The sequence below is a fragment of the Puma concolor genome, chromosome D2 (assembly GCF_028749965.1).
Source record: "Puma concolor isolate L17-30 chromosome D2, mPumCon1.1.hap2, whole genome shotgun sequence".
NCBI classification, from domain to species: domain Eukaryota; kingdom Metazoa; phylum Chordata; class Mammalia; order Carnivora; family Felidae; genus Puma; species Puma concolor.
Window position 1 is genome coordinate 76,512,157 of NC_141677.1, and position 21,624 is coordinate 76,533,780.

The 21,624-nt window shown below is 40.3% G+C and overlaps 2 protein-coding genes and 1 long non-coding RNA gene across 3 annotated transcripts in view; 1 reads left to right on the plus strand and 2 right to left on the minus strand.

The window, feature by feature from the left end:
- Nucleotides 1-12,774, minus strand: part of EIF3A (eukaryotic translation initiation factor 3 subunit A) — a 35,853-nt gene extending 23,079 nt beyond the window's left edge. The window contains exons 1-6 of the mRNA XM_025917969.2: nt 12,636-12,774; nt 6,461-6,651; nt 6,160-6,296; nt 5,577-5,740; nt 3,317-3,516; nt 1,237-1,445 (exon numbers count right to left, since the gene is read on the minus strand). Of these exons, the coding sequence (XP_025773754.1) occupies nt 1,237-1,445; nt 3,317-3,516; nt 5,577-5,740; nt 6,160-6,296; nt 6,461-6,651; nt 12,636-12,684 (950 nt within the window). The 5' untranslated portion in view covers nt 12,685-12,774. The remainder of the gene's footprint in view (nt 1-1,236; nt 1,446-3,316; nt 3,517-5,576; nt 5,741-6,159; nt 6,297-6,460; nt 6,652-12,635) is intronic.
- LOC147576197 (uncharacterized) lies at nt 8,263-12,629 on the minus strand. Its single transcript, XR_015241880.1, has 2 exons — nt 10,675-12,629; nt 8,263-10,445 (listed from the first exon to the last, which is right to left on the minus strand). It is a non-coding gene; the product is annotated as an uncharacterized LOC147576197 (long non-coding RNA).
- Nucleotides 12,235-16,300, plus strand: LOC147576198 (uncharacterized). The gene is made up of 2 exons (XM_086680983.1): nt 12,235-13,233; nt 16,150-16,300. The coding sequence occupies exon 1, from the start codon at nt 12,481-12,483 to the stop codon at nt 12,928-12,930; it is 450 nt and encodes a 149-aa protein (XP_086537109.1). The 5' UTR covers nt 12,235-12,480; the 3' UTR covers nt 12,931-13,233; nt 16,150-16,300.
- The last annotated feature ends 5,324 nt before the right edge of the window (nt 16,301-21,624 follow it).

Below are 21,624 nucleotides of genomic sequence, written 5' to 3' on the forward strand. Positions count from 1 at the left end.
ATGATTTCACGGTTCACGGGTTCGAACCCTGCAAGGGCTCTGTGCTGACGGCGCTGAGCCTGGAACCTGCTTCAGATTCTGTCTCTCCCTGTCTCTCTGCCCCTCCCCTGTTCATACTCTGTCTCTGTCTCTCAAAAATAAATAAATGTAAAAAAAAAAAAAAACCTAAATAAATAAATAAAAATAAAGGGATGGTACATAGGTACCTTAAAGGAAACCAAGTTTTGTTTTTTTTTGTTTTTTTTTTTAAATCTCAGACACGGATTACATGAAGGACAATGAGTGAACACTGTCCTCAAGACTTTCAAAGAAAATATACTAGAAAAATTAATTTAGTTGGTTCCGTGTATTGCTGTAAAGGTAAAAGAAAAACAATTTGGTATACATAAAGAATTATGGAGGCCAAAATAACATGGTCTGCCAATAAGAGAAAAGAGTGGTGTGTGAGCTGCCGGAGTCCAACCAAAACACGTTTAAAAATACATATATTTGGGGGCGCCTGGGTGGCGCAGTCGGTTAAGCGTCCGACTTCAGCCAGGTCATGATCTCGCGGTCCGTGAGTTCGAGCCCCGCGTCGGGCTCTGGGCTGATGGCTCAGAGCCTGGAGCCTGTTTCCGATTCTGTGTCTCCCTCTCTCTCTGCCCCTCCCCCGTTCATGCTCTGTCTCTCTCTGTCCCAAAAATAACTAAACGTTGAAAAAAAAAAAAAAAAAAAAAAATTAAAAAAAAAAAATACATATATTTGACTGGAAGAAAATAGGTTACATGTGATGCTAAAGGAAAAAAGTGGTCTTTAGATTGCTACGTCATAGACCCTTTTTTTATGTTCAAACACACACTCAGTCAATGTCTTATAATCAGGCATGATGGCAGCATTTATTTTTTTAATTCTCTTATTTGTTCTAAAACTAGATTCTAAATACCACTTATGGATAGAAAGCTCATACCATAACACTGTCTTTCCTAATATTCAATTTTCTCCATCAGGTTTTTGCTACTACCAAAGAACAACAATGTCCAGAGACATTTCTGATAGAAGGGAAAAGAACTGCTACTGGCATCTGGTAAACTAGGGATGCTCCAAAACATCCTTCGTGCATAGTCCCATAGAAGAGAAAATGATCCAGCCCCAAATGTCAACAGTGTAGAAGTTGAGAAACCCTAACCTGGAACCATGCCATTTAGTAGGAGATATTTGTTTCATACTTTCAATATTATCTGACTTCAACATTCTTACCTTTGCATCTCTTCCTGTGTAAGATTCTTTCTCATTTCTCTGGATAGATGGTAAAGACGATGGAGTGTAGATGCATGAAAAAGAGCATTTCCAGATTTCCAAAACACAGTCGAGACTTTGTTATAGTAATTTGCCATCAACTGAGGTTTAGGTGGTTTTTTAGACAAGGTAAACAGTCCATGAATATCTTCCACAGCTTTGAACGCTTCCTAAAATTAGGAGTATAAATTACAGTCACTGCATTCTAAACGAACAAAAAATCTAATCCAAATCTCTTTATGAAACCTAAAACACAAAACACTGAAGAATAAAAGTGGGAAGTAAAATCCCGTTATGTGTGGTTCCTTTTATTCATCTATAATCTAGTATCTGATGTATCTCACAAAACTGCCATGATCACAAACATACTAAATCCTTAAACTTCTTAAAATTAGACAGAACAGGTTGGAACTGGCACAGGTTTGAACATGTGCCAGCTGACGTATAGAACACAGTGTTTTGCTTTCTGTCTCTTTCACAGTAGTAGCAGGGGTGTATTTTGAGAAAGTGCCAAATATCTATACAAACATCTATCTGCCCCATAGAGAATTCTGTAGAATTCAATTTTATTTAGTCTTTCTGCCAACCAGCCCCAGCCTAAAGCTTGACACAGTAACCAGGTTAGCTATTCTACGACTATCTTGACAACTTTGCCAACTATGCTTTAATTTGCAAAGGTTATTTTTAAATCCCATTGACTGTCCTAAAAATGTTTCAAAGTACCCTTGCAAACATGGTTTTATATGCTTACAAATTTTTCCGTAATAGATCGTTTTAATGATTAAATCAGATCCTTTTGACAGAAAACAGATCAGCGGATCTTAAGGATCAGGGAAGGGTTGGGTGCAAAGGGGCATGAGGCCGTTTTGAGGAAATGTTTTACATCTTGATTATGGTGGTTACTGCATTTGTCAGACTTCAGGGCGAGTTTTGCTGGGTGTAACTTACACATCAATAAATGTGACTTTAAAATTCTTTATTAAAAGTGATTATCATACCACTTGGGATATACAGAAAAAATATCTAGAAGGACATTAAAACAAAACATAGAGGTTATTTCTGAGTGATAACATGTGAGTATTACTTCCTTCTTTCTTCTTTCTACTTATCTATCCATTTGTTCTATAAGGAGTATGTCTACCTTCTATAGAACCTCTTTTTCCCATTTCATCAGGTAGTATTTTAAGGGTGTCCCTACAGAAATGGAAAATATTTTGGAGAGCAGGAAATCACATTTTCACTTGACTCAAAAAACTACCACTCTTTCTTTGCAATTTCAATTAGATTTTATATTTTGGTCAAACATGTAGAAGTCTCAAGTTGTGACTACAAAATCACGTGAAAATGTCTTTGCACAATTCTTAGTGTAAAAAGCTCAAGTAGTGGGCAAGACTCCCAGCACCACACTGAGATCTCCCATGTGGGATATTCCCCATGCATGTTTACTAAGTCAAAGCAGCACCAAGAAATCTGAGAGATGATCCAGTGCGCTTCTCCAATTCTCTACAGCAAAGGACAAGTTTTGTTTTGTTTCGTTTCGTTTTTAATTTCCAACCTTTTGCCACCAATACTTTTATAAAATACAGTAAAATTATTACAAAAATTAATTGAAAAACAAGCTCAGTTTTTCTAAACAGAATAAAACACACACACCATCACCATGAAATTGCTATCCTTCCCCCCAAAAAAACCCTTCGTAAATGCATATTCTCCTAATTATTTCAATCTGGTAGTTCACAGACTGGCACCAGGCAATGAACCACACTTGGAGCAGCACTGAGGATGAACTGTTTTATATGGAAAGCCACTGGGCCCAAAAGAGCACACATTTGACCCCCATTTCACAGCAGGCAACTAGAACCACGATATTCTGAGATTGCTTGTTCAGAACTCTTGGTTATCCATCAGATGATCTTAAATTCTTCACTTAATGATTAAAATTAACCAGTAAGTATCAAGAGAAAGATACTCATTAAAGAAAATAATAATAATAATATGGGCTACTGTTACTACAAAAGACAGACAGTAGTTCACAACATACCTGCCACAATTCCATGCTGATAGCACTGTCCAATTGAACAAGCCTGGTCTCCAAATGCATGGACTGGCTTTCTGGATTATTAAGATTGATTGCTGTACTTTGGTTATGGTGGCGTTGAATCTGTGACAAGTGCATTCTCAAATTGTCACAAAGCTTACGGAATTCAGCCTTACGGGTGTATTGGAGGCAGAATTTGAAAGCTATAGACATAATTATAAAATATATTAGGTACTTTCCACCATCAACAAGTATGTGAATAAGTTTTATTTCAAATACTGAAATCAGTTATTTTAACAAGATTTACACAAATTTATAATTAGTCTTCAGAAATGATCAAGGTCATTAGTCACTTGTGTCCTGACCATCTACTGGACATAGTCCTGGCCTAGGACTAAAATTTGTTTCTGGGATTCTGGGAGAATTTACAAATGGGAAGCTATTCAATTGAAGTGTAGGAGGGACTCACCTTTCAAACACCTACCACTTCAAATCCTAAAAGAACAAAAAATTCTAGCCTGGAATACAAACAGCCTTCTTATCTAACAAAATTTGGGCTTATGATAACCTGATTTCAACTGTGTACATAGATGTATACCTTAACTACTTGCTCTGTCATTAAAATAATTTTCTACGGTCATATATGCAATATAACAATTTTTTCAGAATTCCTTTGCCCTAAAAAAAAAAAAAGAGAGAGAGAGCGAGCATTTCTATTTCAATAGGCCCAAAATGAAGGGATGCAGTTTAACTTCAAGTTAACATTTATGTATCAGTAGTTAGCAAAAAGCCCAAGTTTACTTGTCTTAAATGAAAATTCACACATGCTATGTAAATAAAACAGAAGTTGTAATACTCATAGTAAAATATTTTTATAAGCATTTATTTATGAAGTAATCTCCACACCCAATATGGGGCTCCAACTTACAACCCTGAGATCAAGAGTCATATACTCTACCAATGGAACCAGTCAGGTGCCCCTACAGTATTTTTTTTTTTGGTAAAATATTCCTTAAAGTCACTTACAACTTGATAAAACAAATGCCAATCATCCCCATAGTGAGAAGAATGGCAACATAAGGTTGTACAGAGGCCAAAGTAAGAAAAAGTCAAAAGCTACTCTCAAGTCACACATACCCCATTTGTATTACAGTTAGAAAGCTCCATTAAGAGCAAGGTAAGTGACAGTAAAGACAAGACACAAGATTAAGATAACAGACTTGATGCAGCTCTTTAGGACTGAAAGTTCAGCTAACCCTTGAACAAGGGTTTGAACTGTGTGGATCCACTTACATGTGGATTTTTTCAATAATTTTAACCTTCTCTTTTCTCTAGTTTACCTTAATACAGTATATAACATATAACGTACAAAATGTGTTAATCAACTGTTTATGTTACCAGCAAGGTTTCTGGTCAACAGTAGGCTATAGTTACGTTTTCGGATAGGCAAATCACAGGCAGATCAACGGTGCATGAGTGGGGTCAAAGGGGTGTTTCAGTCTGCGCCTCTACTCCCCCACCCCAAGCTGTTCAAGTGTCAATTGTATATGCACTATGACAGCTGGATACCTTTTAAGATGATCCAGAGTCATCAAGATGACTTATTTCTATGTTCAGTAATACTGTTTAAGAAAATAAAAATATGAATTTTTCAAGGAATCACAGAAGTCCAGAGCTTAAAAAGACCTTAGAAACCCTTACATGGGGAACCTGGGTGGCTCAGCTGGTTGAATGACCGACTCTTTGATTTGGGTTCAGGTCATGATCTCATGGGTTTATGAGTTCGAGCCCCACATCAGGCTCTGCGCTGGTGGAGCAGAGCCTGCTTGAGATTCTCTCTCTCCTTCTCTGCCCCTCTCCTGCTCACTCTCTCTCTCTCAAAATAAATAAGCATTAAAAAAAAAAAAAAAAAAAGCCACGGCATGATTAAGTATATATGCAGTAGGTGAAGTCAAAAAGCACAAGTCACATTTATCAGAAAGCAATCAAAAAGTTACATTTGTTTTTCTAGTCACCTGGGAAATTCCAAAATGACTTTGTCTTTCAGACATCCATGAAGTGGATTTCATATAGAATTACCCTAACTAGTAAAACAAATTTCTTATAGTCACTTAGTTACTATTTGAATGAATGCCAACCATCTCTCAATGAGGATAAAAACTATAAAACAAATACGATGAAGAAAAACAGGTTAACTTTAATTGTCAATCTTTTGCAAAGTCTTTTCCTAAAAGTCAACTTTTCAAATCAGTTCTCATTTTACCTTGTTGGGCAATATCATGGTAGAGACGCTCTACTCTAGAATTATTTCGAAGAAGGTCCAAACACTGTCTATATGATTCCCAAAGGAATTTAACCCATGGAGTTAAAAGTAGTCTGTCAGTACGATCCTGAGTGTCTTCACCACTTACAGCACTTAGGAGAACACTAAAAAAAAATTTTTTTAAGTTAAAAACAATTTTAGACACGATTTCCTACTTTGCCCTAAGATTAAAAAAACCAAAACCAACAATGATACCAGTGTAAGAAAGTGTGAATCCTTCTTACAACTTTGGGCACACTGTAAAGATGCCATGTAAGTGTTCAAGTATTTGCATCCCCCACCCATATTACAACCATTTAAATTAGTATCTGACTATCTGAAGGTTGTTAATTTGCCACCTTTATGAATTCTGAATAATATGGCTTTCTTTTAAGACACTTAAAATTCCAAAGGTAAGCATTCTTTCTAATAAACATCTATACTTCAAATGAGGACGAGGGAGACACATGTAAAGAAAAACATTGACAAAAATGTATTAGCAAAAAAAAAAAAAAAAAAAGAATTAGCAATTTAACCTACATACCTCTCAGGAGTTTGAATATTATCCAGATCTTCTATGTCTAGGACCATTTGCTGAGATTCTTCTTTAGCAGCTTCAGTTTTTTCCTCTGCCAATTTCAAATATGCCCTAACAACATCCTCTAGAGATTTGATGTTCACCTAACCAGAGAGAGAGAGAGAAAACCTTAAAATACTTCTCAACAAACCACAGAATGCTTTAAGAGCAAATTTTATGACATAAGAGCATATTACCTTTAAAAGGTAAACTTCTCTGAAAATCATTAAAGCACTATTAAAAATATAAAACCCAGCTCTTTTCATACCTGTTGACAAATGTTCTTATACTGGTATAATCCCTCTTTAGCCAAATGGCTCTTGCGAAGATCCACACAAAGTTCCAAGTATTTCAACATAATTGGCTCGTGTATCTTTTGCCATGTTCTGTGTTTCTTACTTTTCATAACATCATAAAGAACATCCAAAGCAGGCTGCTTTTTTCCAACCTCAAGAAATTCTGGAAAAGTAATTCAGAAAAATTAAAATTGGTATGTATACTATACTAAAGTGTAAATCTTGCTTAAGTTGGCTATTTTAATTTCTAAACTCACTATCATCTCTTTTTAGAGCACACTTATTTTTGACATCTAAAGCCATGCCGAAATTACCCAACTTAATAAAATGAAGACTGGTATTATCTCAAAATATGGTCTATGGATAAAACGATTTCACTCAATTACATTGTACCAAACCCTTGTAAATGACTGCCATGTTCCAAAAATTGAAGTTATGAGAGAAAAATCTCCTCCCAGCAAACAAAGAAAAGTGAAATGTGACTTTAGTCACAATGATCTGGTGGATACAATTTCTGCTCTAGGCAAAAGGATCATTAGACTCAATAAGACAGTCAATTAGATTTTGTTCCTTTAAGATCAATTGACTATTTATGTGGGTCTACTTCTGGGCTCTCTATTCTTATCACTCTCTATTGCAATGTATCTAGTCTTTTTCTAATACCGCCCTGACTTGCTTACCATGGACTTATAGTAAAGTCTTCAAACCAAGTAGTATGAGTGCTCCAACTTTGTTCTTCTGTATTGTTTGGCTCACTAAGTCTTTTGCCTTTCCATATAAACTCACAATTAGTTTGTAAATATCTACAAAATAGCTCACTGGAATTTTCATTCAGATTTAGTGAATCTAAATATCAAAATTTGGAAGAATTAACAATAGTCTTCCAATCTATGAAATATCTCTCCCATTTATTTATCCCAACCTAAACATGAGAAAAATCTTAAGACAAACCCCAATTGAGGGACATTCTACAACATACCTGACCAGTACTCATCAAAACTTGTCAAGGTTACCAACAAGGAAGTTTAAGAAACTGTCATAACCAAGGGGGGGAGGAGGAGTGTCTGAGGAAACAGGACGACTAAATATAATGTGGTATCTTGGATGAGATCCTGGAATTCAGAGAAGGACATGAGGGAGAGCTACAGAAATCTGAGCAAAGTATGGACTTTCATTAATAATGTTATCAGTATTGGATCATTAGTTGTGATAAATGTCCCAAAATGACAGAAGAAATTAATAGGTTATGGTGTATATGGGAATTCTCTGTACTATCTTTGCAATAATTCTGTAAATCTCTAACTTTTAAAATTAAGTTTACTTTTAAAAATAAAAAAAAAGATTTTAGAATGCATACCAGAGAAAATTACACATTTCTGAATTTACTACCACCTAAACTTGAAGGCACTCTGCAAGTGGCAATATTTCAAAATCCAGTTCCAATCTAAGGTTTTATGTACACTGCTCATTTTGAAATTCACTCAAAAGCAGAGTCCTCTATCACATTACTTCTGACAAAGGTTAAAATTTATCTTTTTTCTCATCTTTTCCTTTATTTACTTTTGCACAAAACTTAGTAAACTGAGGGAAGGGGAAGGCTATTTAACCTAAGTCATTTGGTTATGTTCAACTTAAAATTCAGTAATTAACAAATTTCACAAAGAAAAAATCTTTCCACTGAACATTTGAAAACATACTTTGGGGAACCAAAACACTAATTAACACTATTAAAAAAGATCTTAAAACACTACATCCCTATTGCTAAAAATCACTATTTTCCTAAGAAAAAAATCTTTGACAAAGAATTATTTTTAAGAGTTAACCAAACAGCATACTGCATTATCATGTAACTCTGTGCTAGGCAAACAACTGGCAGAAACACTGCTTATTTGGGAGTTTTACCAGATTTACAGATTTAGTAAGTAATTTTTCTCCCAACTATCACATCTTTCAGGAATGCTGCTTCTGAACGTTCCTTCCTCCAGGAAAACGAAACAATATTAAAACTCTATGGTATATTAAGAAGTTTGCAACAAATCACAAAATATACTGAAATTCTTATCTTTAAAGGATAGCCTGTGTCTTCCCATATCATATTAAGCCCTATTCTTCATACGTTAGTGAAAATAAACCCCTCTTCAGTAATTCACGTCAATGTCAACATTAATAGTACTGTTACGAGAAAAAGTCCATTTTCATTTGAGTCAATGCTATTACCAAAAAAACCAAAGAACCAAAAAAAAGAAAAGAAAACACCTTGTAAGAGGAAACAAAGATGTAACACAACTAGATACTTTGTTAGAATACTAAGCCTTTCCTGGGTGTTTTTTGTTTTTTAAGCCTTCCTGTTCTGAGGGGAGGACGTTACAGTCTTTAAACTAGAGCATACATACAAGGTTATCATCTAAAATCCAACAGTACCTTAGGTGTTTTTAACAATTATTTAACAGAAAAGTCTCTATCACCCAAAAATTTGGAAGTAAATGTTTTTAGTTAAATTTAGCATTCATATTAAAGAGCACAGCATCAGCACCAGAACAACTTATTATATCCAATTCCCAATCTTACACTGAGGATTTAAATCTTACACTGTTTAGTATATAAACACTGTCAAAATGCTTGTAACACAGAACAGGCACAAAGAGAATTAAAGTTGAGAACTGTGCCCGGGATGGTGATGACAAAATAATAAACTATGTAAAAATAATTTACCTACCCTATCTCTTATTTTTAAGTAGGGGAGTGTGGTGTCTTAATGTCACTATAAAAAATAAAAAATCTTGTTTAGGGATAGAAAAGTGATTTTTTTCACTTCCTAAACAGCCAATCAGAATTTATTATTACAAATTCCACTTTCAAACTCTGAAACAATAGGTTCAAACAAACAAAGCAAATGCACTAAAAAATAATTTTTATAGGACACCCTACCATCATCATGGGAAAAAAGCAAACATGGATACCAAGCAAGGACATTTTTAAAGGGAAAAAACCTGAATGGGAACAAATATGATAGTCCATGAGGGTGAGTTCGTTTTTATCTGAAGTCACATACAGGGAGAATTTAGTTCCTATGAATTCTCTAGTAAGGGAAAAAAAATTTTTTTTGAGGCTAGAAAGGCATACCACACATTAAAAGCTCTACTAAAATGTTAAAAAAAAAAAAAAAAAGTTCATTTCCAAACTGATATTCTTGAAATAAAAATAAAATCTAGCATTATGAACTGTTACTAGGAGGGTGGACATGCTGAGTTTACCTTTCAGACACAGTGACAAATTGTATCTATTTATAAAAGAAAAAGCTTAGGTCGGCCCTTCAACATTACTAGTTTATTTGGGCAACAGACCAGGTAGATAAGCTATAATGTTACTCGATTTGTGGGTTTAATAACTTTATTTGTAAGTCACTGGTAGACTAAATTAAAAGGTTGTTACAAGGTCAGGAGCAATTAATTCTGCACTACTGACAACATAATCTGCAAAAGGATCTTTTTCCAAATGATTCTGGGGTATAAATTTCTTGTCTGTAACTGCTTAGGCCAAGTTCTCATCTTCCTGAATGATTACTATAATAGTTTCCAAAGGAATTGTTCTGAATTACAGACTCAGAGTGACTTGAAGAACTATTGTACTTAAACACATTCACATTTTATTACGATAATGCAGTGGATTAGGTCTAAATGTGTTTAAGGCTACAAATGTCATAGATAAAACATTTACATAAAATGAGATTATCTCCATGGAATGAAATGCGCTTTTACGATCCTATTTAAAGTTTTGTAAGTGGTGCCATGTGCCATCCACATTCAGCTCACTTTGACACTTTCAGACAGATCTTTCATTCACAAGATCAAAGGTACAGAACTAACTACTTGAAAGCTAAGGCCTCTCTCTACTGTAACACCCATCCTACAATTTAAAAGGGCTGCAGCAAGGAGTCAATACAGACTTTTAAAAAACCTACACAGGGGCGCCTGGGTGGCGCAGTCGGTTAAGCGTCCGACTTCAGCCAGGTCACGATCTCGCGGTCGGTGAGTTCGCTAACCCCGCGTCGGGCTCTGGGCTGATGGCTCAGAGCCTGGAGCCTGTTTCCGATTCTGTGTCTCCCTCTCTCTCTGCCCCTCCCCCGTTCATGCTCTGTCTCTCTCTGTCCCAAAAATAAATAAACGTTGAAAAAAAAAAAAAAAACCTACACAAATAAAAGCCCCCCCCCACAGTGCCCCTTTCTCATCTTGCCTAGTTTAATTTCAGATGCTTTCCCTAACTTGCCCTTCATGAGTCAAGGCTATTTCAACTTACAAAACGTGAAAAAGAGGTTTAAGATTCGTTACACAGGAGATAACCCTTTTAATTTAAAGAATTACTGAAATAGTAAACTCATATGAGGATTCAAAAGGGAGGAGTGATGAAAGCAACAAGGCCGGAGCACATCAAATGTGTAATACTTAGGCTATCCAGATTACAGTGCTTCAGCCTATTAGAAGGAAAAATGCCTGTTGGTAAAGCAAACAACTGTAGAACAAATCTACAACAGCAATTACAGTAGCAATTGAATCCAAGTCATTTTGTATACCATAATATAGATTTCTAAGTTTCTAAACGTAAGAAAAAAATTCCAACTTTGCTACAGTTCATTTTCTGGTGATAAATCTCCATTTCCACCGAGTTTCTTTCCTATAAATTAACGTCCTTAATTCTTGCCTGTCCTAACCATTAGATCACTGGTTAAAATGAGCAGTCATCAGATCTAAGTTGTACTTTTAACTGATTTTTAGAACAATTACTCTACTCTATTCCAAAGAATGTGGCATTATCCTATTTCACACTCTTACCACCCTCCCAAATTGTTGCTTTTAAAATAACCATGTGAGGAAGGCACCCTTACCCCTGACAGATTATCACTAACAATTTTGTGTCGACTGAAATTGACATTTCCACAAGAGGAATTTCCAAACAAGCTAACAAAATAAGCTCCACCAACATAAGGACTGTAAGAGACACAGTATATCCACCTACAAAATGGGATAAGACTCAAAACTTGTCTGGGGTACAGGAAGGGTTGAAATAAGAACTATCAACTACCTACTCACTTAGAAATTATTAGGCTTAAAAAAACTCTAAACGAAAAAGTTTTTAAAGACCAGAGCCATGCATAATACATTGCACCCCCATGATGCGAACGTAATAAATGCCTCTTGAATAGACCGAGACACGCACAACTTTTCGCGAAAGGGCCGGTGGCATAAGAACACATGGAAATAAAAATCGCAGGCAGCAGCGCTGCGGCGAAAAAAAGCAACTCATCTGGAAGTCTAGAGACCTTGGTTCTAGTCTCCTGGCTCCACAACTAACTCTCGGAGTGACCTTGGGTAAACATTCTCTCTGTAGGCCTCAATTTCGTTATCTTTAAGAAAGAACTTGAAGTCTCTTACAGGTTTAACAATGTTCCAACTTCATGTGATTTGGGATAGGCTCTGGGACTGAGAATAATCAATGCCAGGAAAAAACAGACAACCGGTTAATTGGGTCAGAGTCCCCGAAGCAGAGCTATAGTGACCGGGGAAAAGGCTAAGTGGACCCTGACCCAGCAAAGCCCGGCGCTGGATTTGGGGGGCGGAGGTGTCTGCGAGAGGGCGGGAGGTGGGACAGGCCGGCTCCCGGCGCCGGCAGGAGGTGGAGTCGAGGTTCTCGCGTGCATTGTCCCCGGGAGGGAGCCATGTTTCTTCCTCCCCGGCACTCCCAGATGGCGGCTGGGGGCGCGGGGCCTAAGCAGCCGAGGGCCCGGCGGCCTGGGGAGCCGGGCGGAGGCGGACGGGGGGGGGGGGGGGCCGGTTAAGGAGGCCAGGCCCCGGCAGACCTGTCTCCGGGGCCGCGGCCCCTGAGACGCAGCAGGAAGCGGCGGGGGGAAGGAAGGGCCCCCCCAGAGCGACGGTTCCCGGCTCCGCACCTCCCACCCCCCCCCCAAAGGCGGTCGGTAGGAGCGAGAAGGGAAACCATGCCCAACCACAGGCTGGAACGGCGGCAGACAGGTCTCATCGACCACCTCTGCAGCCGCAGACGGGAGGCGGAGCAGGGAGAAGGAGGCCCGGGCCCCTCGACCTCCGAGGCCTCGGGCCGACCCAGCCCGGCGCGCCCCGATCCCCTACTCACCGTTGGCGCGTTTGAGGGCATTTTCCGGCCTCTGGAAATAGGCCGGCATCTTGGCGGGCGGCTCAGCTCACCAGCGTCAGCAAACTCCTTGGTGGCCCGGGCCGCGAGAAGAGACGAAAGGGAACCAGCGCGAGGTTCCACGCGCCTCGCCAGCAGTCGCCCGCGCCCAGCCGGCCAGAGACGGAAAGGAAAGAGCCACGTGACCCCCGCACGGCGGCGCCGCCGCCGCCCAGGCCCCGGATGTACGGGGCGGTCCTCCGCGCGCAGGCGCGCTACCGTCGCGCGCACGGGCTGACGTGGCGGCGGGTGCAGTACGTGCGCGCCGGTTCCTCCTCCGGCCTCCGCCGGGAAACGTTAGGGAGGAGGTTTTCGGACCGCTCACCCCTCACTCCTCGAGCGCGAAACGGGGTGGGAAAGGTGAAATTGGGGTCAGGGTTTCTGCCTGGCGAGAAAGAAGGCGTCTGCATAGGGTCATTTTGAGCATGTTTTGTGCGCAGTCATGCAAAGTTACAGGCCGGTCCCTTCCGCCTGGGGAATGGCCTGTCTCCGCTGAGTGAAAATGCCGTATTTATCCGTTAATCAGAAACGCATCGAGCAGGTATCACTAGCCCAGCACCGCTCACCTCTGGGAAGTAATAGTGCCCCGACCCTTGACGGACTAGCAGTGGGAGGAGGGACGCAATAAGTAAATTAGCAAGTTTATTTCATATCGGTAAAGTAAAAAAGTTGGTGAGACCAAGATTGGTGAATAGGGACACTCAGAGAAGGTGAGTTTTGAGCTGAGACCTAAAAGGTGGGGACAGGCTGGAGAGAGTAACGAGGCAAGAGCGCAGAAGCTCTGCAGCAGAACAGATTTTGCATAGTTTGAAAATACTTGAGTGGTAGCTTTACATTCAGCACACATCACAAACAAGAAAAATGAGTGTTAGTGGAAAAAAAATCAATTTATCAGGTCCTTTGCTACAGCCTTTTATTACTGGCCAACAATTTTTTTGAATATTTTATTTAAAAAATTTTTTTAGTGTTTGTTTATTTTTGAGAGAGAGAGTGTGAGCAGGAGAGGGGCAGAGAGAGAGGGAGACAGAAATCTGAAGCAGGCTCCAGGCTCTGAGCTGTCAGCACAGAGCCCAACTCCAGGCTCCAACCCACGAGCCAGGAGATCATGACCTGAGCTGCAGTTGGAAGCTTAACCCACTGAGGGACCCGACCCAGGCACCCCTGAGTATTTTATTTTTTTAAGTAATCTCCACACCCAGCGTGGGGCTTGAATTTACAACTCCGTGATCAAGAGTCGGGTGCTCTACTGACCCAGGTGCCTCTTGACCAACAATTTTAATGTTTAATCAGTAACTATTATACCTCGAACTTGAAAGCCATTTAAACTGAATCTAATTACTCAAGCCCTTGGTATGAAATTAAGATGAGTTCAGAAAAAAATCAGAAAGCAGCAGTGGGATACATTGTTACAAATTTTTTACACGTTTTGTAAAAATGGATGGTGCATGTGAATGAATGACAGAATACTACATCCGGGAACAATGAACCCACAACACATACACACAAAAAGCCTTTTCCTCTCATTCGTTCTACCGGAGCGAAGAGGTTTTTCTATGTAACTAAATGTATCACTGTAAAGAAAGAAAACTTAGGAAATGCAAACATAGACCAAAAAAAAAAAAAAAATCACAAATTCTAAAAGGTTACTTAAAAATTAGCTTCAGAGTTCTTTCTCCAAAAAGCTTGGGCCACTCTAAATTAAACTTACCCTCCTCCCCCAAAATAAGAGCCAGACAGAGTTGAACAACAAGTACTAAGAAGCTACAGGAACTGTTTTATGGGGCAGGATCAAGAGACTCGTTTGTGTATATGATAATTAAGTCAGAATTAAAGAGCTTAACAGAAGAGCAAGCATAGCTTTTAAATGCCGTAGATAGAAAACTATTTAGTAGGCCACAGAGAGATGTGACGGAATAAAATAAAAGGAAACCTGGCCTAAATATCAGAAAAAGCTTTTCAACATTATTACCTTTGCGTTATATATCAAAGAAGATGGTAAAATGATCTCATGGGTTATTGCTCATTATGTGGTAGACCTAAAACAAGACAAACTCTAGAAAATTTGGAGAAAAAATGAAATTCAATATTTCTGCATCTTCATTCTTTTCCCTTTCAAGTTAAAGTGTATGAAACATTTGGTAATATAATAGCCAATGATCATTTAAGTGCATTAAATACAATTATTTAGGCTCTAGTACTGTATTTGTGAACAGTCCCAACTTCCAGAATAAATGTATTAAATGTAGCCAGTAGGTATTAAATACCAGCTAATAGCCATAATGTTGGATGTTGGGCATAAACGATGCAAGACACCTGTTTCCAAGGAGTTGATGATTCCCTGGTGAAGATAGAGGAGTACACAGTGAGGAACAAGGTAGGATCTATTCTGAACCAGGAGAAAAGCGTGATTACTTTCTGTTGGTTTATGCTCACTTCATAGAAAACAAGCAATGTGAATATGCTAGAAGCCACCTTAGGAAGCGGTAAAAGGAAGTGATCAGGCTGATGAAGGTTTTTTCCCTAATCAAGCTACTTTTGTACTACATATGACTGGATAATTTCTCTAATACAATGTTTTGGGGATTTTGAGTTGAGTAAATAAGAGTCTCAAAAAAAAAAAAAAACAGTTGTTAGGAGCACAAAAGAGGTACTACATTATACATATTGCAACATAATATAGCTTTAAATCAGGTATGTTTTACAGATTACAAAATGCTTTCACATTTGTCATTTTGTTTACAAGAATAATGAAGGTATTTATACTGATAAACTAATAATTTTTTCAGAGCGTTAGACTATGGTTCACAGTGACACACTCCTTCCACAAACCATTATCATGTACCTACCACATGCCAGGTATGGGAAGTGAGCACCTGATAGGTGCAAGGCAGCGAACAGGACAGACATGGGTCCTGCCTTCTTGGACTTTGCCAGAGGCTTCTTGAGGATGCAGACCCCACTCCAGGCTAGACCCCCATCGTCTTTCCGACTCCATCTTTCACCACACTCCATGTCTTCAGTGCCTTAAATAGCCCTTTCTCCCACCTCCAACCCAATGAGTGCTGTCACTTCACTTGGAACATTCTCCACCACCACCCATTCCTTGTTCTAACAACAACCTATTTCTCCACATTGTCACTTCCTCCAGGACTCTTCCCTGGCCCCCAGATTGGTTTAGATGCCAAAGCAGTGAGCACCAGTAACATCCTATCTGAGCCTGATCACACTTCAGTACTTGCAGACTATAAGCTCAGAGAGTGGAAGGAAGCTTTTGTGTTGTTCACCACTACACCCCCAATGCCCGGCAGAGCGTTGGGCAGATGAGATACTCTCAAAAAATGCTTGAGAGATGAATGAGTGAATCCCCATATACAGATTTATTTAAAACAGTTTCTACTATACCTGTGAGGAAGTAACAAGTCTGCGAGTTGATTGTGTGGTTTTCTTTCATTTATAGAGCATCTACCTATCTACGTGAGGCTCTCAATCTACTTAAGCCCCAGCATGCAAATACTAAAGAAGAAACAATAATGCTCTTCTCCCAAAGCTCCTAATTGCACTGGTCTTGAACCTCCAGCTGTACTGAAGTTCATTTGTGCCTTTCTGAGGTCAGTGTTTAAATATATCATGCTTTCCTACACCTATGTATCCCTTCCCTTCTTCCTGTCCCACCCATTGTTACCTAAGTCCTACCAATACTTTAAGCTTCCACTCAAAGCTTTCCTCTGCAAAGTCTTTCCAGCCAGTGGGGGCTGACTTAACTGCCCCTTCACTTTGTGCTCTTTCCTCAAGGCACCATTAACTTGGTCACCCAGGCCATCTCTGAGCACTCTGCTTCCCCTGCAGCTCTGTCGAGTGGTAGCTGTATTCATCCCTCAAACCACTGGTGCCTAGAGGAGTACCAATGACTGACTAGCTCTTCCCCCAGCTACTTCTAGAACATTCTCTCTCTCCTCCCTTAACTTTGAATGTTGAACCTCATGCTATCAGACTAGATTACATGTGGTTCCTCTATTTTGCAGTCCTCAGTAGGCATCTACAGATCCCAGGTCACAACCCCTTATTCCTTAACTGTTAGTTCTAGCTCCCTGCCACTCTCTCCAACACTGTCATAATTATTAGCAGTTTCTATACACGTGTAGATATTCCTGCCAATATCCTGGCCACCTGGCCTTTACAATTGTGTCCTCTACCTTACCTCAGCTACTCACACCCATGGTGATACCCTAGAGTCTAGACTAAGAGTCAGGAAACTTTTTCTGTAAAGGGCTTGATAGTAAGTACCCTAGGCTTTGCAGGCCAGGAGGCAATGTCTTCAATTCTTAGAGCAATTGTTCTTGCCAAAAGAATAATTGCCCTTGTATGTATGTGTGTGTGTGTGTATATTACATTTAAAAATGTAAAAACTATGTTGGGTTGTATAGTAAAAACTATGCCTGGTTGGCTCAGTCAGTTAAGTGTCCGACTTGATTTTGGCTCAGGTCATGATCTTGCAGTTCATGGGATCGAGCCTCACATTGTGCTCTGTGCTGAGAGCGAGGAGCCTGCTTGGGATTCTCTTCTCCCCTCCACCCCTCCCCCAGCCCACACATGTGCACACTCCCTCTTTCAAAATAATTAAGAAAAAAATAAAAAGAAAATAATATATAAAAACTATCTTGATGACCACTGAGTAATATATGGAATTGATGAGTCACTATATTGTACACCTGAAACTAATGTAATACTATATGTTAACTATACTGGAATAAAAATAAAAATAAATTTTTTTAAGACTAAAAAAATAATTTAAGACTAAAAAAATCAAGACTAAAAAAAAAAAAGTAAAGACTATTTTTAGCTCAATGCTGTGTAAAGCACAGGCAGTAGGCCAACTTTGGCCGATAGGCCATGTTTGCTGACCCCTAACTAAACCTTGTCATACCAACTCTCTCAGTTCCCAGATTGTGATTTCAAGTATCTCACTTTCTTGTTCATAGTGAACCACAACCCCAGCGGTCCTGCTGCCTGACTGGGACCTGCATTCCATTCGCAAATCCTGTTTCCTTTTCACTGTTCCTCATCCCCCATGTCCTCTATTTCCTCCACACCCAAGGTGGATTCCATCATGTAGTTCTTTTCTTGCTCTGCTTTCCATTTATTTGACCCCAACCCTGGCCAATCCAAGTGTCTTCCTGCTCCTTGCCTGCAGCCCAGTGTGACTGGGGAAAAATGCACAACCATGTTGACAAGCCCCACTTTACATTCCTGACCACAAGCCCCAACAAGTACCGTGCTGCTGTTCAGCCATCCTACTACACTTCTCTAGGCCACATCCCCAATCTCCCCAATGACTGTTTCGTACTTTTTCCTGTCTCCAATCCTCTGCTCTCAGCTGATGGCTTCATTTTCTGTAGCACTGTAAGCAGTGGAGCAGTGAGAAGAGAACCTGACTCTGCACTCTGCCATCTACCCACCCATTTGCTTCTGTACTCAGAGACTCTGCTTCCCTACTCTTACCCGGCAGTCTGTGCTCCTCTCTAAAGCCAGCCTTTTGAGGCACCTGGGTGGCTCAGTTGATTGAGTGTTCGACTTCAGCTCAGGTCATGATCTCCTGGTTCATGGGTTAGAGCCTGGAGTTGGGCTCTATGCTGACAGCTCTGAGCCTGGAACCTGCTTTGGATTCTGTGCCTCCCTCTCTCTCTGCCCCTTCCTTGCTCGTGTTCTGTGTCTCTCTCTCAAAAATAAACATTAAAAAAAATTTTTAATAATAAAATAGTAAAAATAAATAAATAAAATAAAATAAATTTTAAAAATTAGGCCAGCCTTTTGTACTAGTGCACTGGATCCTGTCTCCTCTCACATGGAATGTTGTTCACTCCATCCTTCCTCAAATACTTCCTCACTTGCCTTCCAGGATCACCCTCTCCTGATTTTCCTCCTACTTCTCTGACTCTTCCTCAGTCTCCTTGACTGATATCTCTTCACCTCTCAGACCTCTAAGGTTGAAAAGTCCTTGGGCCGAGGCCCTGGACTTCTCCCTTCTCTAACTACATCCATCTTTTGGTTTTAACTCATGGCTTTAGACATCATCTCTGTGCTTAGAAGTTATAAAATTATATCACTAGTGCGCTCTCTCTCTCTCTCTCTCTCTCTCTTTCCTGAAAGCCAGTCTCACACCCAGATGCCTATTTGACACATCCATTAAGCGTTTGACATACAACATACACCCAACCTGCCCCAGACCAGACTCTTGGTCTCTCTGGCCTCCAACTTGCTCCTTCCATCATCTTCCCCATGGAAATAATGGCAACCCCCTTCTTCCAGTTGCTTAAACCAAAAATATTGGAGACATCCTTGACTCCACATTTTCTGCCACAGCCCCACATGCAATCAATCCATCAGCAAATTTCATTTCTACCACCTCCATAACTATCACTCTGGTCCAAGTCACCATCATTTCTCACCTAGAATATGTAATAACCTGCTCACTTGTCTTTCTGTTTCCCCTTGACCCCCTTCTCTTTACTCTCCACCATAGCAAGCAGGGAGCAAAAAGGAGGTGATCATGCCAGTCCCCTGATGAAGACGCTCTTGTGGCTACCCAGTGCATGTGGTCAAAGTGAAAGTCCATACAGTGGCCTGCAAGACCCTACCATTCCCCGTTCCCATCCTACCCTTCCCCATTCCCATCCCTCCCAGGCCATGCCAGTGTCACCTTTTCAGTGTTGTCTTCCCTCACCTCTTTTTTTCTTTAATGTTTATTTATTTTCAAGAGAGAGAGAGAGACAAAGTGTGAATGGGGGTGGGGAAGGGGCGGGAGAGAGAGGGAGACACAGAACTCGAAGTGGGCTCCAGGCTCTAAGATGTCAGCACAGAGCCCAATGCAGGACTCCAACTCACAAACTGTGAGATCATGTCATGACCTGAGCCAAAGTCAGACACGTTACCGACTGAGCCACCCAGGTGCCCCTTCCCTCACCTCTTTAAAGTGATAATAACCTCCCTTCCTCCCATACTTCTCTCCCTCTTTTTTTTTTTTTAATGTTTATTTTTGAGAGAGAGAGGGTAGGGCAGAGGATTCGAAGTGGGCTCTGTGTAGACTGCAGAAAGCTAGAGGCAGGGCTCGAACCCATGAACTACAGGATCATGACTTGAGCCGAAGTTAGACGCTTAACCAACTGAGCCAGGGCACCCCCTTCCTCTCATACTTCTGAGCACCCTTTTCTTTATTTTCCTCCACAGAATTTATTTAGCTATCAACATCTTACTTATATATTTCATGATATACTCTTCTAGAATATAATAAGGTTGATGAGGACAGGGATTAATGTCTGTTCCATTTAACTGCTATATTAAGTCTAGCACCTATAACAGTGCCTACCACAGAGTAAGCACTCAATAAATATTTGTTGAAAAAATCATTTAATACATTAAAGGAAGCCTCCTGTATTATCATTGCCCACCTGCATGTTGGTCTCCTCCATGACACTGGAAGTCCCTTGATGGTAGGGACATGGTCCACACCCGGAAAGTGTTTGTTCAGTGTATGTTTCAGAGCACCTTGATGGTTCCAACTGCATGGTGATACACAAGGTCCAAAACCTCACACCTTTGGGTTTTTGTTGGGTTTTTTTTCCACACCTTTGCGTTCTTAACCATGAAACTGACCAATGAGGGTTGGAAATCTTTTCAACGGTGGTGTACCAAGAGCGGATGTGGGGAGCGCTGTGCCTGGGCCAAGCAGTTCTCAGTGAACCTTTGGGTTGTGTAACTTTAAAGCAGGAAATTGGAATGGAGATTCAGTTGAGTATATTTTTAGCAGAAATCTGTCCTAGCAGTATTTGTTATTTATTGGGAGAAATGCATCTTACACCCAGGAGTCCTCACCATCAATATTCTGCCCGACTCCAGGAGAAGTCTGAGGGGGAGAAGAGAAGCATGTTTGTGGGAACTGGTGTCCGTAGTCTCCATTGTTGACATGCCACACAGCCCAGCTCCCGCCTGGGATCTGGGAGTTTAGGAGATTATGCTCAAAGCTACACCAACCAACCAAGGCCAAGAGTAGAATGAGTAAGACGCTGTGCAGAGTGGTTTAGGGTGTGGTTTGAAAATAGGCTTCTGTGTTAAATATGTTAAATATGATTAGAAGGAACCCTGGAACCACAGGGTGTGGGCTTTCATTCTGGGCTTGTGGGTATTAAACAATCTTCACATGGACCTTTTCATTGTGCCGTCTTCTCATGAAGCAGCTAAAATGGCACCTCCTCAGAGAGCCCCTTCCTGACCACCCCATCTAAACCTGAAGTCTACCCTATTTTAATTCTTGGCACAGCATTCATCACTAATGGATAGTTTTCGTTGTTTCCTTGGTTACCATCTGTCTCACCACACTAGATGGTAATCTTTAAGGGACCAAGCTTGTCGTGTTAACCATTGTAGCTCCAACTCCTGGAACTGTGCCTGGCACAGGGCAGGCACTCTACAAATACGGGGTGTGTGAATAAATAAAGGAGTGGAGAATGTGGTAGGCAGAATTGTAAGATGCCCATAGATTCCCAGTCCCTGATGTACACACCCTGTATAATACCTGAGACTGTAAATATGATGGGGTGTTACTTCTGTGATTAATTATATTATGTATCACAGTTGACTTTCAGAAGAGATTTTCTGGGTGGGCCTAACCAATCACATGAGCCCTATGAATCCAGGTCTAGAGGTCACTGGCAAAGGAAGTAAGAGATTCAAAGCTTGAGAGGAAAAATGGAAGGGGCTGCATAGTAAAAAAACTGTCGGTGACCTCTACTAGATATGGGACGCCCCCAGCCAAAAACCAGCTAGTGCTCGGAGGCCTCGCTCCCACGACTGCAAGGAACTGAATTCCATCAACAACTTGGATGAGCTTGGAGGGAAATTCTTCTGCAGAGCCTCCAGAAAGGAATACAGCCTTGCC